This window comes from Amborella trichopoda, chromosome 5, assembly GCF_054954075.1.
Source record: "Amborella trichopoda isolate Santa Cruz 75 chromosome 5, AtrichopodaSantaCruz75HAP2 v2.0, whole genome shotgun sequence".
NCBI lineage: Eukaryota > Viridiplantae > Streptophyta > Magnoliopsida > Amborellales > Amborellaceae > Amborella > Amborella trichopoda.
In genome coordinates this window covers 4,988,162-5,009,206 of record NC_142340.1, presented here as the reverse complement: position 1 = coordinate 5,009,206, position 21,045 = coordinate 4,988,162, and the positions used below count along the sequence as shown (strand labels likewise).

General features: G+C 35.0%; 1 protein-coding gene across 1 annotated transcript; it reads right to left on the bottom strand.

Annotated features, from left to right (window-relative positions):
* Positions 1 to 15,070: 15,070 nt before the first annotated feature.
* LOC18443469 (profilin) lies at positions 15,071 to 21,045 on the bottom strand. The gene is made up of 3 exons (XM_006853658.3): positions 20,882 to 21,045; positions 19,669 to 19,806; positions 15,071 to 15,525 (listed from the first exon to the last, which is right to left on the bottom strand). The coding sequence occupies exons 1-3, from the start codon at positions 21,002 to 21,004 to the stop codon at positions 15,391 to 15,393; spliced, it is 396 nt and encodes a 131-aa protein (XP_006853720.1). The 5' UTR covers positions 21,005 to 21,045; the 3' UTR covers positions 15,071 to 15,390.

The following is a 21,045-nucleotide window of genomic DNA, read 5'->3' as shown; positions in this document are numbered from 1 at the left end:
AAATAAATAACGTTTTATCATAAATTCATAGCTTGTAGTTTTTTAAAAATTTTATTTATGAATTATTGTTTATACTTTTATTCAATATTTTTTAGCTCGATTTAGGCCAAATATACATTTGGGTGGACTAAGCCGAGTAGTGCATATGTGAAAGAAAATTTAGAAATAAAAAATGTAAAAAATTGTTTGAGGTAGAGTCCGATTGGACTCGGCTGAGTCTTGAAAGACTACTTTTATTGTTACGTTAATTTTCTATTTGGTATAAATTGTCTCTTTTAAAACTTCAACAGAAATTACATCAAAAATAAGAAGAAAACAACACCACTTTTACAAATTTCTTTCCTCAGAATTTTAAAAATTGGCATACCTGTCACACCTTGAAGAGAGAGGCATGAGTGTCATTTTAAAAAAGGTCCAAAATGGTTGGAATCCACAAAAGCATGGAGATTTCCTTTTATTTTGCTTTGTATAATTATAGCAGTATTTTTTTATTTCAAGACATAATTTAGATTTTGGACAACAAATGAGATTTTTATCTTCCTTTGTTTGGTATGGATGCCAATGATTAGAAAAGAGTTGTCAATGAACAAATTTAGGGATTTTTAAATCTAGAAAAACATTAAAATATTGCACAAACATATGTATGGAAAGGAATAGTGGTATAAAATATAGGAAGGATGAGTCCTCCTGCTGGACTGCCTTTGCCAAAGCAGTGGGGTAGAGTTTAAGAGTTTGGTAAAGAGTTCATTTGTTTTCCATGGATGAATTTGGTGGCCAATTTTCCCATCTCTCTCTCTTAATACATAAATATATGTTGGCCATGGAAGCATTTGGTGGCCAACTTTCCTCCATTTTCCTCTTTCCTCCCACTCTGGTTAACAAATGGTAACAAAAGTAATGAGTTGGATGCGCTCTCTCTCTTAAAATGTAAAGATATATACTGGCCATGGAAGCATTGGTGGCCAACCATCCTCAATTTTCCTCCCTCCCCCTAGGGATGGCGCCCCGACCCGATTGTACCCAAATTCACCAAACTTGGACCTGGAAATACAGTATGGAACTTAGATCCGATCCAAAAATTAAAATATCTATGTATTTAACTAAATTTAAATATATTTCACATATTGGGACCCAATAAATATTACTGGATCTGGACCCGAATAGTATTCGGGTCCAAGATTTAGACCCGGAACAGAGCCGCCAAATCCACTTTTGGACCCATACCCAGACCCAGATCGAGTCTACCCCTTGGGTCCCGAGCCAACCCACCCACCCAAGAAAACCAAAAAAACACATTTCTTGATGAATAACATTAAGTAATGGCAACAAAATTGATGTACGAGGAGTTGGATGCTCTGTCTCGGTGCATAAAGGAATACATGGAATGCATATGAGGTGTTTTTGGAGACAACTCAAGCTTGGGTGTTACATCTTTGTCTCCTAAAGACACACCCACTCAATATACCAAAGATTATGAGAGACACAATTGCATGCTAATCTTTATGCTTTGGAATAAATCTTTAATTTTTGGAGCACTCCTCACTTTGAAAAACAAATCATGCCCCCCTTTCCATGCCAAGTTGGTGCTTGCATTTTATTCACCAAGTGTTGCTCATCTTCCCCAAACAAAATTAGTGTTGCTTCTTTGCTAAATTAGGGTTTCATCATTGCTTTTCATTGATGCTTAATTTGAAGGTCCAAATTTCATTTTCGTTCGGTGAAATTCAAATTTAACCCTAAATTCCAACTTCGGAGCCTACTTCCAACCAGACTTTGGGTTGCTTGTGTCCACCATTGATTAAAGAATGATAAATATGTCTATTTAGTACCAGGACAATATACGAGTGCAGAAGGAAATACCTTGGTTCTCCTTGCTATTCAAAGTGTGAGCCTTTTCTACAGTGACCCTAAAATCTATTTTTACCTTTAAATATGAAATTTGAAGCTCCAAAAATATTATAGATCGACTAGATCTAGAAACAATTTGAAAATCTTGAAAATTGATGGTGTAGACGTTATAAGACATATAAAATTACTATTTTTCAGAGTCGAAATCTTTTTTTAAAATATCCATACATCACGAAGTCGGGATGATCAATTGGAAGGTCTTCTAGCAACCGACCAATAATTTCGAGCAAATTTTTTAGGCGTATATGAAGTCTATAATGTAAAGTTGAAGCCTTATTCAAACAATTTCTATTTGAAGGTATTCATTTTCTGATTTCAAAATGAATTCCAAAATTTCAAATCCAAAAAATCCACCTGAGTTTGTCTTCTGCCGTGCAAAGCATGATCCGTACACAATGCAACGATATTCAAATGGATTTAACAACTGACAGGAGGGACCCAAAAAAGATCGGTAGGAGTGGCTTTACCCTTGTGTACAAACTTGGAAGGGAGTATGTGACCACACCATGCGTCATGTCCATGTAAAAAAAGAATCAAAAAACTTAGCTTTCTGAAGTCTTTAACATTTTCATTTGTTCAATTCATATGTAGGGGTGACAATGGGCAGGATCCAAGCCGAAACCGGATCCATAAGCCTTATTCATATGGGCTCTATAAGCCACATCAAAAAGTAGACATCCCCATCTTATATTTCGCAAGTATTTTGTTTCATTAAAAGGACAGCTTTCTATATGCCACTAGCTAGGGAGGATTTATATAAGAAACCTCTTTCCAAGCCGTCCGATCTGGATGAACAATTGAGATGGCTCTAAATCATAGTTAGCAAGTCGCTGATTAAAACACATTTTTTTCAATAGAAATTCGATTTTTTCAAAAGATCTTAAAAAAATCATGAATTTTTAATAGAACCGATTTAAATCCGTATTTTATCTTTTTTCAAAAAAAATTTCAAAAAAACTTTTCAAACAAACTTCTTCCCTATCATTTTATTTCTTCATTAACTTAATATTATTGAATCTTGATTTAAAGTTAAATACATTAACAGCGGGAGTAAATCAAGAACCTTAATTTAACAAAAAAAAATCTATCAAAAATTTCACCAACGAGTTACCTTAAAAAAAGTGTACAAAAAATATAAGCAATATATTCCTCAAAAAAAAAGTAATTAAACAATTGTATATCCTAATGAAAAATCTATTTTTTTTTTTTTTCTTTAAACCCATAGCACCCTTGTAAAGAGCAAGAGAGAGAGATTCAATGATACTAAAGATTTAGGTAGCTATTCAAATTTTCTTGAGCATTTTGGTTTTTTTTATGCATAAAGAAGTTTGATTAGTTTTATTAGTTTTATTTTTTATTTTTTATTTTTTATTTTTTATTTTTTATTTTTATATTTTATTGGTATACAACATAGCATTTTGGATGGACCACAATTTTACTATTTGGGTTTTTGAGTTTTTTTTAATTAGCTGCAACCCTATATTGAGAGTATTTTTTGTTTTGTTTTTTTTTTTAGAAATAATCCTATACCTTAGTTCAGAGTTCTTGTTATTTACCAATTAGTTCTTGTGTTTACTATTGTTGTTGTTGTTTCGCTCGCAATAAATCTACTATTGTTGTTGTTGTTTCGCTCGCAATAAAATAAGCTGTTGCTGGATTTATTTAAAGTTTCAACAAAAAATTGTTAAGTATTATTCTAATGACACTAGTAAGGTCATAAAATTATTATTTAGTGGCTTTAGTATATCTATACAATAGCTGCAAATAGTAATCCTATATTTTATCATCATTACATATCCAATTTTTTCACTACATTTTTTTTAACCAAATCCAAAATATTCACGATTCTATGGCTTACCTTATTTTTTAGCGATCCGTTTTTTTCCTCCGACTTTTTGAAATAAAATTGATTTGTTGTCAATGTTTTGGTCTGCCAATATTTCATTACCCCCCGACTTGCTAACTATGCTCTAAATACAATATCAAGCATAAACACTATTTAAAAAAAAAAATTATACAAATTATATCGACATCAAATTTGGAACGTCCAATCCTCTCATAGGCTCACATCTATAATAATATTAAAAATTATTTTAAAAAAATAAAACATCTAAAGTACCCCTTAAAATTTAGGGGCAATTTGGTAATTCATTTTTATAAAAATATTTGTTTAGATGTGACCCATTAAAATGATCACATACACCAAATTTCATGTTTCTCTGATTTTTAGAAAAAAATTAAAAATAAAATACTTTGAGGCGTTAGATCTAGACCAAGCGGTCGATACTCACTTGTGTTATTATACTGAAGGTATCACAACCATTCATTCAGATCTGACAGCTGGGAGAGAGTTGCATGTAAATATGAGAAAGTATAGAGTGAGACCATTTACCTCTGGTACAAGGTTGTCACATTAATCTTGACCATTCGATGTGAAATTGGCTAGCTGCAATTATTCCATTGACCAAGCTCAAATGTCAAAAGAATTTTTCTCAAACTTTGTGACACATCCAAGCTATCAAATTTCACATCGAATGGTTGTGAGTAATTGTGACCGCCTTGTATCATTGTATATAATCCCTATAAATATTCCTTAGACCTAGTGGCACATATAAATTTCTATAAGATCATTTATTTTTGTTACAAGGAGGTTATAATCATTTATTTAGTAGTTGAAGTTGGGAATGATGCATCTCAAGATTGATTCCTATCGCTCAAATATCCAAAAAAACAAAGAGGTCATAATCATTTATAAAATGGAAATGTGTCACAACATTTGAAAATTTTTGTTTTCGGCTCAGTGCCTAATCAATGACACTTCCAATCACCCGATTTCACACAATAGTCCACGTTGATTATGATGTCCTTGTACCAAAAGTCAATAGTCTTATTATATACATTTTATTTGATTGTTTAGAAAAACCTTTGAATCTGTAAAATCCTCTAGAAATTTTAAATTTTAAAAAAATTCAAAAACTAATTTTTTATGGAATTTATATAATTTATATGTTTCAAAACTTTGTAAAGAAACTTGTTGTTGATAAAGATAAGAACAAGAAAAGAATTACGTGGTTCGGCATAGGTTCGGCATATTTGCCTACATCCACAAGTAGGGAGATTGTTTTTTATTTAACTCATTGTTTCCCATACATTATATCACACCTTCAAAACAGAGATACGAGAGAAAGTGATAGAGGTGATAAAGGTAAATCCTAGATTTTGAGGTAACCGATATATACAACTTGTCAACATGGTTACAGCCAATTATTCCAACACTCCTCCTCAAGTTGGTGCGAAAAGATTGAAAGCACCTAACTTGTTAAGAATTTCTTTAAATTTCTCCTTCTCAATGGATTTTGTAAAAATATCTGCAAGTTGATGCAAGGAGTTTAAATGATCTTGTCTTGAACATTTTCTCTGATGAAATAACAATCAATCTCACTATGCTTAGGTCGTTCATGAAACACGGAGTTTGATGCTATGTGAATAGCGGCTTGATTATCACAATAGAGCTTAATGGAGTTTTTTAAACCAAGATTCTGAAGAAGAGCCTTAAGCCAAATGAGTTCACATGTTGCAGAAGTCATACCCATGTATTCAGCTTTAACACTAGATCTAGCTACAACATTTTGTTTTTTACTGTTCCAAGTGAATAAATTTCCTCCAACAAAAGTACAGAATCTCGTAGTGGATTTTCAATCAGAAAGATCTCCTGCCCAAATCAGCATCACAATATCCCATAATAGTAGTATGGTCATTTTTCTTCATTAAAATTCCATTTCCTAAAGAACTTTTAAATCTTATGTACATGCATGAATTGACTGACTAGACTCATAGCATGAGTGATGTCTGGTCTATTGATAGTTAGATAAATTAATTTTCCCACAAGTCGTTAATATCTTGAAATATCTTTGATTTGTTCTTTATCATCAAGAGTTAATTTCTGATTTATTTCAACTGGTGTTTCAATAGGACAAGCGCCTAATTTGCCAGTTTCTTTTAGCAAATCCAAAGTATATTTTCTTTAAAATAGGAAAGTGCTTTTTTTTTAGTATACAACTTCAATACCCAAAAAATACTTTAATTTCCCTAAATCTTTTAGATCAAAGACACGATGAAGATATTTCTTAATGAGAGAAATTCCTTGAACATCACTTCCAGTGATTATGATGTCATCCACATAAACAAGAATAACAACTTTACCTTGTTTTCCAGTATTTATAAATGTAGAAGAGTCAGCAATGCTCCTAGAGAAACATTGAGAAATAAGTGCATAGCTCAATCTGGTATACCAGACTCTTGGCGATTGCTTCAAGCCGTAGATAGTTTTTCTTAACTTGCAAACCATATTTGAGTTTTCAGTTGGATGACCTTGGGGAATTTTCATGTAAACTTCTTCTTCAATATCCCTTTGAAGAAATGTATTTTTAACATCAAGTTGGTACAATGGCCAATCAAGGTTGGCTGCAATGGAGAACAGAACTCTGACAGTATTCGTTTTAACAACAAGAGTGAATGTTTCATTGTAATCCTCTATACGTTTGAGTAAACTCCTTAACAACCACCCGTGCTTTGTATCTCTCAATTGTACCATACTTTATTTCATATATCTATTTATTCCCAACAATTTTTTTTCCTTGTGATTTTTATCAAAAGCAATGAGCTCTTCTTTCATTGCCTTTTTCCACTCAGGATGTGAAAAGGCATCTTCAAAGCTAATAAGTTCCTGATAGGCAGAAATAGAGCTAAGGTAACAATAATGTTCTTTAGATATTCTTGAATAATCTAAAACCTTTTAAATAGGATATTTTGAAGAAACTTGATAAGTTTGAAAATCTTGAAACCTACTTGGAGGTCGAATGGTGCGACGATGGCAATTAGAATCAATATTGGGCACCATAGGAGGAGTCACTTGAGGAGCTGTTGTATAAGGGGCGGTGGCTTGGGGTTGTTCTTCTTCTTGAATGTGTCTTCCATCTTTGTTCTCGGTTTTAACATAGTCTTCACTGGCGATTAGAGGAATAATATAATTCTCCCCCTAAAGCTTATTTTCCTCATCATTTTGGGATTGAGGAAAATAATGTTCATTATCTTGAAAAATAATATCGCGAGAAAGAATTACATGCTTCTCTGTATAATCGTAACATTTTTAAGCCTTTTTTGTGGAAGAATAGTCACTATGCAAGATAACATATCCTACAAAAATTGTTAGGAACGGGAAGAGTCGCCTAATGAAAAAACTTGCTATCTTTTCAACCAAGAACACCATGACATAGAGGAGAACAATGACATAATCTTGGATACCAATAATTGTAATATTAAGGTTTGGTCTGTCAAAGTACCGAAGTGAGTTAGGCCCTTCTTATGGCTCTCAGAATAAGAAAGAGTCTTAATTGGGGGTCAATTAAGGAAGAGGGGTAAGGTACTGGTTAACATTTGTATTTTTTCCAAAATCGACACTGAGGACTGTAGTCACCCTTTCCTATATTGCCCTTTTATGAACCCATTCAAGAATTGGGCCACTAAAATCTCCAATTGGAAATGGATTATGCCCAAGAAAGTACAGTAATTCTTTGCCTTGATTCTTTATCCATCATTCCCCTCGACTGGTACCCATCTGTGGCATATTCTCGTGGCAGCTATTCTGTAGTTTCTATGGAAGGAACGGAATTCCAAAGTTTGGTGGGAAAGCACATGACTTTGAGCATATTCGACAAGTTATTTAGAGGGGGGTGGTTCAATGGGCTCACGTTCTCTTGAATTTTAGGTGTTATCACAAACAGGTTTGCTCTACACAGTTTTTGGATCTACTGTTGTTGTGCCCCAAAAGGGCCATGAGATCCTTTTGCTGGTCTCCTACCTCGACAGGTTGACTTAAACTGAATTTTGATAGTAGTGTGAGACCACATGCTCATGAAGCTACTAGCTTTGGCAGCATCCTTAAAAATCATCTTAGTGAGACCATCTATACCTACAATAGCTAATTACCTTATTGTGACATTAATGAAACGGAATAAGAGCAGTAAAGGAATATGATTAATTTGGTGCATCCACCCTCAATCGACCCCTAGCAATAGACTTCAATTATGGATGAGATTCGGATTGTTATTTTTAGCAAAGAAACCCTATTTTGCCACGTCAATTGGGAGAAAAATGATGATGTAGATGCTCTAGCTCGGCTCCCTCCATAGTCTCTCTGTTCTCCCCCTGCCTCCCTCCTTTTTCTTCTTTTTTTCTTATTCTCCTCTTTTTTCTTCTCTCCCTTCGTTGTTCTCTCTTTTGTTATTTCCTTTGTAACGCCATGAGAATTTTAGTTAACGAAAATAATAATAATAAATAAATACATAAAAAAAGAGAGAAAATGACTCAATCACGACTTTCACAATCGAAGATTGGATTCTAGCAGTTGGTCTGCTTACGTAGATTTTTTGTACAAATTAGGTTCTAATAATTTCTTTTAGTCTACATAAGTTTTATGAGATATGTGCAATCTGATAATGAGACCCCTTTTTTATCAAATGCGACCCCATAAATGAGGTTACCATTCTTGTTATTTACTAATGTGACTATTTTGTTTAGTATTAGTTTCCCAATAAATTCATTGTATATTTTTTGTGTTTAGGGAAAATTTAAGACAAAAAAATTGTCAAGCAAAACACTAAATGCTAACAACCCACACAATAAAACTATTGTTAATGATTTATAAACCACTATGAAATTCTTGTACCCTCCCTCTGCAAATTGTAACTATTTTATATGTCCTCATGGCAATCGTGTTTCTTCGCTAGTTTCTTTAGCAAAATCTGATATACTCAAGATTTGTTTACTCCCCTAAGTTTTGACGTATGTATAATTTGCCCCGATTTTCCGCCTTCGATATATAGACCAAAAATTTACATTAATTAGTTTCCCAATATATTGTTATTCTCTTATTTGCTAATTATGATTTACCTAGGCTATAGTAGACCATAATTCCATACCGATAATTTAAGGTGCCACTAAGTCTATCATAGACTTTGTAACCAGTTAGAAATTGCCTTGTAAATGATTTGGACAAAGGGATTCCAAAATATATTCATTTCAAATTAATCTTACACTTGATGATACAAGTTCTTGAAGTGAACTACAAATCCGAAAGCCAGGTGACTGGTCAAAGGTCCTAAGGCTAATGGATCACTCAATGGGCTCACTCAATGTCTTTCTTTCCTCTCCCAGTGGCCCAATGATATCTCATCTACAATATACTCACGATGCAATACCTTTTTGTTATGCCTCCCTCTTTGAGATTAAACATTTTGGCTATTTATCATATGCTATGAATTGATCTCAAGTGTTGGGCTCACCCGTTTGAGCCTTCACGCACGAATATGGATGTGCGAAGCGGAATCTAAATTTATGGATACAAAATACACCAAAGCAATATATGTTTGTGTGTGTATAAGTAGAAATCGTATATTAAAGCAAATAAACAACTTATTGGCACTGAGATTATATGTAATTCACTTTTTCAAACTACATTCACAACAAAAAGCAACATCCACTGATAAAAAAAATAATGGTTACAAGTTCTTCCAAGATACAAGCTTTATTGGGCTCCCTGACTTCTTTTAGAGGGGTTTTCTCTCTACGTTTTTCGTTCTCTTATATTTTTCCCTCTCTCAAAGGCTTTCTTTCTATTGAGTTTATCTCTATCATATGTTTTTCTCTCTCTAAAAAACACTATGATAAACCTACATAAACGTTATTTCTCGTTCCTTCTCGTTTCTCTCTTTTTCTCTCTCTACAAGGAAAAGGTTTAACAAGATAGTTACTTGCTCCCCCACATTTCTCTCTCTTTCTTCTTTTCTCGAAGAGAATAATCACTATATTTTCTTTTTTCTACAATGGAAAGGTTCCTACTAATAAGAAGAGACTTTTGTTAGATACACACAAGAGGAACTAAGAGACTTTTGTTAGATACACACAAGAGGAACTAAGGCCCCCCCCCCCCCCCCCCCCCCCCCCCCGCCCGCCCCCCCCTCAGGTTAGACTCTTTTGTGTAAGCTTTTGATTTGTTCATTATCTCTCTAAGAAAGATAAAGATGAAATATTTAACTTTTATCTGATGTAGAGCCTATATGAAGATTTTTCTTTTTAATAAGCCTATAACTCTTCACATGAGGTTTATCTTTTCATGTAATTTGCTCTCTCTCTAACACATAAAGATAAAGATAGAATCTTTGATCACAAACACCTTATTTATATATACATATAGGAAAAAACTAGGATTAGGCTCATATGAACATATGAGCCCAATCGTCAGATCGACCCACATTCAATCTGGGCCGTTGGGCTCATATGTTCATATGAGCTAGTAGGTTAATCCCAGTTTTTTTCACATATATATATATATATATAGGAAAAAGATGGGATTAGCCCAGTAGCTCATATGAACATATGAGCCTAACGGTTCAGATTGAATCTGGGCCGATCTGACGATCACAAATATCCGATAATGCTTGAAATTTCTTTTTTTTTCACAGATCCAAATCACTTAAAATTTTAAGTGTGTGCTCTTCTTATCAAGATGCACCTAATAAAAATATAAAAAATATTATCTGCGAAAAGAAAATGACCAAAATTCCGCCTAGAACATTTTGGGGGTATTTTGGTCAATTTTTTCATATAAAATATTTTTTTTGATATTTTTCGAAGATTCACCTATTTTTTATGGACACACGGTTAAATTTTCATGTTATTTGGATGTGTAGAAAAAAAACTAAAATTCAAACACTACCGGACATCTGTGATCAGCAGATCGGCCCAGATTCAATCTAAAACGTTGGGCTCATATATTCATATGAGCTAGTGAGCTAATCTCATATTTTCTCATATATATATATATATATATATGATTTGTCTAGAGTTAACGACCCCCCAAAATACAAAAGTTCAAGTTAGAAGGGGTTGTGATGGGTGTATTTATCAAAACAATCGTTAGTTTTTTATTAAAAATTTATTTAAATAGGTAAATTTACTATTAAGCAATGGTAAATTTGAAATTTTCATAAAAATACAATGACATTTTAGAAGTTAGTGTCCTATAACTTTATTGGTATAGTGTTATTGTACTTTAATTAAAATTTCAACTTTACCCCTTTATAGAGATGACAAATATAATAATATTTACAAAATTGCCCCACAAATAAACCTTTAACTTGAAGGGTTGTGAAGTTTAGATTATCGAAAACACACGTATAGTTATCAACTCCAATAACCCAATTGGTTGTGTTTATACATCTCCCTAATGTTAGGGAGTGCCTCTCCCTCATAGGAGCACCCAACATTAAAGTTAGGAAAACTAAATTTACAAGGGTCAATCCCAAGGAGATACAGGCACATGAATGAGCATAGTGGTTGGGTTGTGTAAGTAGCAGTCTTTCTTTTTAGGTATTTGGGCCTGTCACTGTGTGCATCAAAACCAACAAGAGAGGTATGGAAAGATTTCAATACAAGCTTGACTCCTAGAAAACCAGATTCCTATCTACTTAATGTAGATTAATCTTGGTGAATGCCAAGCTTCCCAGCTATCATATGTCCCTTATAAAAGCTAATGGGCAAATTACCAGAAAGTGGGAAGCTCTAATGAACAATTTCCTGTGGAGTGGATCAAATGAAAGGAAGAAATATGCCATTGTCGGTTGGAAAATTATTTGTTTACCTAAGAAAGAAGGTGGCCTGGGTATTAGACATCTAGCCAAGTTCAATGATGCTTTACTTACAAAATGATGATAGAGAATGGTAGACAATGAGGATAATCAATGGATGATGGTGCTAAGCGCCAAGTAAAGATCTAATCAAAAAATTGAGCCCAAACACCTCCTCCCCCTATGTATGGGGGGACATTGACAAACGCAGAAACATTTTCCTCTGTTATAGCAGAATGGCGATCGGAGATGGTGGCAATACACAATTTTGGCATACAAAGTGGTTAGGGAATGCTCCACTGAAAATACAGTTCCAGCAGCAAGAACAGTAGTGTCAGAGACTTAATCACAGGCGAAGCTCTAAACACTTGTTGGGAGATTACTTTGAGATACAAAAGAGTGAACGATCATGTTGCAAACTAGTTTGAGCAACGAACGAATGTACATGTGCAACTCTGTTAAGTCCGCATATGCTCTACTGAATGATGATCGATATTTCTTGCCATCTAATGTTGGTATGGAAGTTTAAGGTGCAATTGAGGGAGAGAATGTTCATGTGGCTTTCTGTCTACAATTGAAGCGTTACTACAAATGTAAATCTCATTTGCAAAGGGAACGATAAGACTGATTATCGCTTATTTTTACATTGCGCTCTCGCTATGCCACTGGATGTTAAGAAAATTTTGTTTGGGATGGGCTACTCCAAGGTCTCTTGTTGGGCAAGAAACTGGTCACTCTTCCGCCCGCTTCACCAAGCATGGTGCACGGTTATGGTGTATGGATGTGGTTACAACCATTTGACACATTTGGAAGGAAAGAAATTGAAGGAATATCCATGAACAGGTACAATTCAAGACTCTACAGCAGAAGAGAGATACTAGATGGTTTTCTCCTGCACAGGGACGGGTGAAAACCTTGATGGCAGCCCACCTTTTGCCTCTTCCTGACTCCTGATTTTTTGTCCTTCTTTGTATGTTTTCTTTTACCGCTTGTTATTTCTCTTCTTTCTCCCTTGTATACCACTCGTGAAACTTTATTATTGTTAACGAACTCTGTTAACAAGAAAAAAAAAAAAACTCATAACTTCATCGGTGCCTAGTAGAGGCACACAGAAAGTTCCCTAACATTCTTTGTTTGTGTGTATGTGCTAGGTTTGGCGATAGTCAAAATCACCCTACCCAGGTTTTCATTAAAAAAGTTAAAAGTATTATAGTAAAAAGAGTTTCACTAAAAGATTAAAAGTATTATAGTAAAAAGAAAAGGGTTTTATTGTGGAGCAAAAAAGAAGCTAAAGGTAATCTCTATAAAAAATAATCAAGAAAGATATAATACCATCCTTTTTAGGGTCACCCTTTTGGAGGTTATGGGAAGGGATCTCTAAGATAGAGATAGGTCTCCAAGAGAGATCTGATCTCCAAAAAAGACGGTGTTCTTATGAGTTTTTGGTTAGTTAATTTTTACTTTGAAATAAAGAAAGTCAATTTTGGGTTGGTTTTCACTTTTAGAGAGAGAAAGCCTATCGGTTGCTCTGAATGTTATCTTTCCGATAGTTGTATTGCAACGCAAAAGAAGATATTGATCAGCCATGTTGTTCAATTGAGAAAGCATGTTCAGAAGGGAAGATCGGTAATGATTGTTTACCGATGTTTAGAGAGAGCTATATCTTTTGTAACCCAAAAATGTAATATTCATTGTGCTAATGGAATTCTAGTTGTTGAGGCCATAGATGTAACCCTACAGGGTGAAGAGCAAGTTTAGAATGGAAGATCGGTAATGGTTTTTTACCAATGTTTAGAGAGAGCTATATCTCTTGTAACCCAAAAATGTAATCTTCATTGTGCTAGTGGAATTCTAGTTGTCGAGGCCATAGATGTAACCCTCCAGGGTGAAGAGCAAGTTTAGAATGGAAGATAGGTAATGGTTTTTTACCAATGTTTAGAGAAAGCTATATCTCTTGTAACCTAAAAATGTAATCTTCATTGTGCTGGTAGAATTCTAGTTGCTGAAGCCGTAGATGTAGCCCTACATGGTAAACCACATAAATCACATGTTATTGTGGTGTACTTTTTTAATTTTACTTTATTTCTTACACTCGATTTATAAATGTATTCATCTATTTCGCATTTAGTCAATTATGTACACGATCTTAGGTGAGATGCCAATACTTAGGATTTCCGGTTCCGCAAATTAAGGGTTCCCGAGAATCCAACAATACCCTAATATCCATACAACAACATTACTTTTTTTGAGCGATAACAGCATTTCAACTTTGAATTTAATCTTTTGCTACGGCCCAAGTAAAGGGCAAAGAAGCATTCTTCCATTACTTCAAATCAAAGCCCTCAAGAAACAGAAAAAGGGCCTGGGTAGCTGTTTCTAAGTCAAAAGGGGTGTACTGATCAGGGATTAGCATTAATTTGACGTCTCAAATTTTTCGTTTATGAAAACAAACTAAATCTGTACAGTGCGGCAATATACCACACCACGAAACAAGAAACAAGGAAATCGTTATTGAGCCCAATCTCTCTTTCAAGAAAATGGTAGGCTCAATTGGGATCTCAATCCAGTCCGGTCAATCGTATGTACCAGTGACTTTGAGGTTTACAAAGGCCAATGTACATCAAAACCCATCATCATCATCATCATCATAATTAAAATCAACTATACAAATCCTAATCCGTTTTTTTTTCTCTATCAAATATCATTTAAAGTCAATTATTTAAAGTCAACTATACAAATCCTAATCCACTCTTTTGCTCCATCAAATATCCTACTTTCAATGAGGTTAGAGGCGCCAATAAACCCAAACGCAACCTAGGACCCACAAGGTAGACCCCATTTGTATCCAAATATTGGACATAACAAGTTGGGTCTGAGTCCAAATCTTGAAACCGAACACTATTCAAATCCATGTATAGGTCCTGATATGAGACCGATATTTATTTTATTTTTGGACAAATCAATATGGGAAACCGATCTGGACCAATTCTCCGAGGTGAGAATCACCCCAAAAAAAAAGAAAAAAATAAAACAAAATATAATAGAAACATGGGACCCGGGCAAATTCAGCCACTCCGGATTGCCGGTCCCCTAGATCGCTGATTCTCTCACAGGAACCAGCAATCTCGCATGGACTCAAACTAATTCCTGATACTTGGCCAACAGCAATTTGGTCCCCATCAATTCCCAGTCCAGAACAGCACTTTCAAATCCTAATCTCGGCGTTTTGAATCACAAGTGGACCCAAAACAAAAAACATATTGGCATCTAACAAGATGTTCAAAAAAAATGGCAAAGGGAACATAGATTTCCAAGATCCCAGGCCAATGAAAAGATGGTCTGTGAAACCAAATACCCCGCCCCTTCTCTGAATTCATGATTTAAATGTTAAACCATGGATACTTAAGGTCTGGATTATGCATCAAAGATTGGGAAAAGAAGTAACACAAGTGGAGAGAGCAATAAAAGACAATATATGAACAGGCTTCAAACACCCAAAACCTCTAGATATATCTCTCATTTGAAAATCACATTCCCCATCTAAAGGGATCAGCAATACACAAATATGCCAGGAAATATATGAAAACAGAGAAGGAAGAGAAAATATTGAAATACCCTTCACACCAACAAATACCTTGTCCTCAAATAGTGTTCCCTATGTGAGACCTCCAAATTAATTATTCTCTGAAACACAACTCCAGTGCCAGTTTCACGGCTATAAGGAAGAAGCAATCAAATACCAGAGAGAATTACAGCCCCAAAAGAGAACCAAAGTAGAAACACGCGTACTAAAGAACTAAAGGCCCTGGTCGATGAGGTAGTCACCAAGCCTCTCGACGATCATGTTGCATTGGCCTGGGGTCATGGGTTCATCATAGATGCCTAAGATCAAGGCCTGGTTGGTTTTCTTGACAGTAACACCACCTGATCCCTGTTGTACACATCCCAACAGTTTAAAAATAAGAGAGAGAGAGAGAAGGGGAAGGGTACAAAATAACTCATCATTATTAACAGATATTCATGCAGATACATGCATGAGAAACACATACAAATTTTATCTTTTTACCAAGCAGTATTTGGGGCATCAGCCCCCTCCTAAATCTATCTTGTGAGATCGATTTTGGATCTAAAATTCACAAGTCAGTGATCTCCACCATGGTAATTATAAATCTAAATAAAACCAAATATTGAACTTCAATGTATCTGAATTGTTCTGAATCTTTTTTTCTCTTTATACCATTTATTTTAATCTTTTTGTCTCTTTACACCATTCATTTTAATTCTTCAAAGATCATCAAATCTGCACTATTTCTGGAGCAGAATACAGATGAATCTAAGGCCGGAAAATATTCCCAGTGACTTCGGATGTGTTTCATACCCTACAAAAGCTTCCATTCATGGCCAAGGTGGATTCACACATTCAAGGACACAATAAACTTTCAGTAACAATAAGATAGTCATACCAAAATGTGTGAACAAATGACAGAGGCAAGTTCATTTTGAACATAATAACAGGAGCATATTGGTTATAAACAATCTACACAGGAGGGATCATGATGAGAGGGGAGCAAATTGGTTAAGGATCCAAAAAAGATATACAATTGTGACCACAAATCAAACTAATCATATAGAGAAGGGTAAAATATCTCCATATCCTCTATTTTTAAATTTCATTTCTTGATAAACCCAAAGTTTTAAAAAATATCTCCTAACCCTTGGCCACTTTAAACCTATTTTTTAACCTAAACAAATGTGAAAAAGACTTGTCTTTCTAAACCCAATACTTTCTCTCTCTTCATTTATAGACCCCAAACTTCTCTCTTCACTTATATACCATGGCTGCCTGCTATCGTTTTCCCCATTGCCCCTCTCTCTCTCCTTCAGTGGAGTTAAACCATTACGTCTCTTGATTTATCTCTTCACACTGGATTTGCAGACCACTCATTTACATTTCGCAGCATTTTAAACAGAACAAGAATCACTTATTCACCATTGAACCTGTGATTTTTGGGATTTATAAGCAATCCAACCCAGGATGAGTTTGATTTCAAGATTTGGGTGTCAATTCTCAAATCGGTTTTGCAGGAATGCTGGTAAGTTCACTCCCATGACTTCAAAGTGGGTAAGGTCTGATCAGGTCATGCATTATAGCAGTGCTCCATTAAAGGAAGAGAAAGACGAAGAAGAGGTGATAATAGCCCAGAGACGACTCCCAGCTGATTATGATCCAGAAAATTTTGACCCCACCGAGCATAGAGGCCCACCCACTGATCAGGTCATGCATTATAGCAGTGCTCCATTAAAGGAAGAGGAAGACGAAGAAGAGGTGATAATAGCCCAGAGACAACTCCCAGCTGATTATGATCCAGAAAATTTTGACCCCACCGAGCATAGAGGCCCACCCACTGATAGGGTTTTTAGGCTCGTTGATGAAATATCTGGTCTCACATTGTTTGAGGTTTCAGAGCTCTCTGAAATCATGATGAAAAAGCTTGGAATGAAAGAGATTTTAGGCTCGTTGATGAAATATCTGGTCTCACATTGCTTGAGGTTTCAGAGCTCTCTGAATCATGATGAAAAAGCTTCGAATGACAGAGATGCCAGTTATTGGCATGATGAAAGCTGGAATGGGTCTTCCTGCTATGCCTGATATGGGTTCAGGGAGTGCAGCCAAGGAAGAGGGGAAGAAGCCAGAAAAAACTGTTTTTGAATTGAGGCTTAAGAGCTATGAAGCTGCCTCGAAGATCAAGGTCATCAGAGAAGTTAGGTCATTTACTGATTTGGGCCTTAAAGAAGCTAAGCATTTGGTAGCGAAAATCCCTTTTGTTATCAAAAGAGGGGTTTCCAAGGAAGAGGCCGAACAGATTATCGAGAAATTGAAGGATTGTGGTGCAAAAGTTGTCATCGAATAAATTACATGGGTGCTGTTTCTATGTTTTCTCTGTATTTTTTGTTCTCTGCCCTAGTCTCAGTTGGTGATGGTGTCTATGTGAAGAGGAAAGAGAATGCAAGCTCTAATGGTGAGGATCCGAAGAGAGAGCAGTAGGAGAGAGAATGAGGGGAGAGAGATGGGAAACATGAAGAGAGAGAGCAGTGGGAGAGAGAATGAGGGGAGGGAGATGGCAAAGACAGAGAGGGAAAAGGGGTGCGGTGAGAGAGAGAGAAGTTTGAGACGATGCTTTTAGAAAAGATATGTCATTTTAGATTTGTTTGGCCTGAGAAAATAAGTTCAAATTAGCTCAAGGGGTTCGAAGAAATAAAATCTACAATTCTACACCTTAAGTCTATCGTGAAATGAAACTTAAAAATTGGAGGTATAGAGATATTTTTCCTATAGAGAAATATGAAGCATGGTTTATTTAAAGAAAGCATATCAGTTCAAGCCAAATTTCAGTCAATATTTTATCGAGTGAGAAATTGTCACCACAATTCACACATACATAATAAATTCCAGCATTTAAAGAATAAGAATCACAGTTAGGCAAGGCCAATGTTCTGTAAAGTGTGCTTTAAGGGCCCACTTCAGATTGGCCAGGTAATAGATGCCATTTAGCCACCTCCAGAGAAGCCTTTCAGGTTTTCCAAACAATGGAGAATGGAAAGTAATTGGGGGAAAAAAAAAGGAGCTGCTTACACTTCAAGCAACAATATTCACATTCATGGAATTTGTACAAATAAAATGAAACCAAATACTCTCCCAAACCCAAAAAACTCTTACGGATATTCACAATGCAGATTGAAGTAATATGATTTTCAATTAGAGAAGAATTAATATCACCCATACTGAATTGTAATGACAAAATAGGAAAAGTATACAAAGAGAGCATTTACTTTTGATACAAGGAGGGCACGAGCACACTCTTGTCCATCAGATTTCAAATCAAGTGGTTGTGAGTGTCATTTACTCGACTCAAGCCATCCAAATTAATATCTAATGGCTAGGACCAATTGTGGCCTCCATGTAATAAAGATAAATGGTCTCATTGTATACAAAACCGACAATATAAAGTATCAACTCTACACCATACGGCTCAATTAATGATCCATAACCATTACCAGTATACCCATTAGCAGCTAAGTTTTTTAGATTTTCATGCTATTGTTAACACTAATGAAAGCATCCGGAAAAGAAAGAAGCTGCTGGGTATATGGCCCAGTCATAATTGATGGAATAGAATTCTGTAAATTTTAATATGAGACTTTTAACTTTCGAACACTCCAAGAACCAGGGATCCCAAAATAAAATCCAACTAAAAAGGAATCAACAAATAATCAAAGAGACCAAAAAGAAAGAAGAAAAATCGAACATTCGAACATATTATGCACGTCTATATGTGCGTGTGTGTGTGAAGAGAGAGAGAGAGAGAGAGAGAGGAGCTCAAATGGGAGATTGAGAAGCATTTTGAAGTTGAGATATAATAAATTATATACAAATGCATTCCCAGCCTGGAAAACATGCATTCCCAGCCTAGCAGCTACTAATGTTTACGAATGATGACTGTAAAGTAACTCTTACTATAATTAAACACTGTTACTAATGTTTGTTAGAGAGACACAAACGGAGAAGATGATTCACCATCTCTTACTATTCAATAAAATAATAGCATGCAGCAATAACACTTCTTTCGTACATCAAGTCTACAACTACTAAGTTTTCACACTTTCTCCCCGCATCAAATCTACAAAGTTTAAGTGAACTAAACCAATATGATTCTTGTATTTTTAAATAAGAAAATTATGAATATAAATTTTTTTACATCTCAATGACAGCAGACAAGTTGGTAGAGTGCATCAAATACAATTATCTTTTTACTAATATTCAAATTAGACAGAATGCTTATCCGAGAAAACTTAACAAAACTAATATAGACTAATAAGTTAACTTGAGATGAATTCTCTTGTGACCCACAATCAATTAGAGTTCAGAATTTTCCAGACGAACAGTGAAGATGGGTGAGAAACCAATGTGGAAACCTAAGATGTTTCTCTTTCCACCCATCTTCAAGTTAGAGCGAGAAAGACTTTAAAGATACTAACAGTAAAAAATCAAATCGGAAACAGAAGGAAATCTTACCTTCTTTCCTCGGATAACTGCACCTGGCTCACCCTGAATAACCATATATTTTGTACTTCCAAGGTATAGGCCAGTAGGGGCAAGGGATCCAGGTTCATTGAAGTCATTCATGATGCCATTGATCTCATCAGGTTTAAACTATAATCAAATAGAAAAAGATAAATGAGAAATATATATCAAACAACATAAACAGGGAAAAAAAAAAATTAGCCAATGTAACCATAAGAACAAGGCCACTTTTAATAGAATCCATAAATGATGTTCTCTATTGATCAAACAATTCAAAAAAAAAAAAAATTTATAATCTTCTATTTAATACAAATGTTAACCTTTTCCTCAAAAAAAAAAAAAAAACAATTCAAAAAATGGGAAACGAACCTTACCACTTTATATCAAGCAAAAAACCCAGTAGACCCAAACTGATCTTCACTAGTTCAAACTGAAAACTAAGATCTAATCAAGTAATGCATTGAGCAGGTTGACAAAGATATAGAGGATCAAAATTTGGATGATCAGAGAGAGAGAGAGTTTGCATCAAAACAAGACTTCAACCACATCCCATCAGATCCATCAAATATCACTACAAACTCTCAGAATATCAGATAAACTAAGAATAAAGCATCAGTTAAAAAACCACAGTAGATTGCTCATGAACTCAAATTTGCAAATTTAACAGAAAATCTTTTTAAAAACAACAACAATGTCAAGTTCACACCCATATCAAGCTATTCAACATCCAGAAAATAAATAAAAATGGAAAGGTTAGAAAAATGCGGTCTTCACAAGGGGTAAAAAAGGGAATAGATAGACAATAAAACTGCAACCAATATCAAATCAAGAAATTGGACAAAAATAAACACCAAAATGCAACCAAGATCAAATCAAGAAATTGGCAAAATAGACACTAAACTGCAACCAAGATCAAATCAAAAAATTGGTAAAATAACTACTAAACTGCAACCAATATCAAATCAAAATTCCGTGGAAAAATAGCAATAACAAAAAATCAGATCACAGGTCATAAAACTAATAATCAAATAAAACACCACCTCATATTAATCCCATCAAATATACATAGATCGAACAGGATCTTCCCCATGGATAATCATAACAGTAGTTATTACAGATCGGATTCAAAAGCAAAAGAGAAAAGGAAAACACATCTGAAACAGATTCAATCGAAACCAGAAAGGGGGAAGAGAGAAAGGAATACCTGAGGGAAGTTATCGCTCTGAGCCCAGACGCTGCCATCTTGGCCGATGATGGCAGCTGCCGAGAGGCGCTGGCCGTCGATCTCACACATCAAGTGCTCATCAACGTACGCCTGCCACGACATCTTTACAACTCTCACTCTCTCTCTCTCTCTAGAAGTTCTTC

Excerpts from the sequence above, each read along its gene's own strand:
- LOC18443469 (XM_006853658.3), bottom strand. The coding sequence starts at position 21,004 with ATGTCGTGGCAGGCGTACGTTGATGAGCACTTGATGTGTGAGATCGAC. Across the intron at positions 19,807-20,881 it reads AGAGCGATAACTTCCCTCAG|TTTAAACCTGATGAGATCAA; the intron begins GTATTCCTTTCT and ends ATTTGATTATAG. Across the intron at positions 15,526-19,668 it reads CAGTTATCCGAGGAAAGAAG|GGATCAGGTGGTGTTACTGT; the intron begins GTAAGATTTCCT and ends TGTGTACAACAG.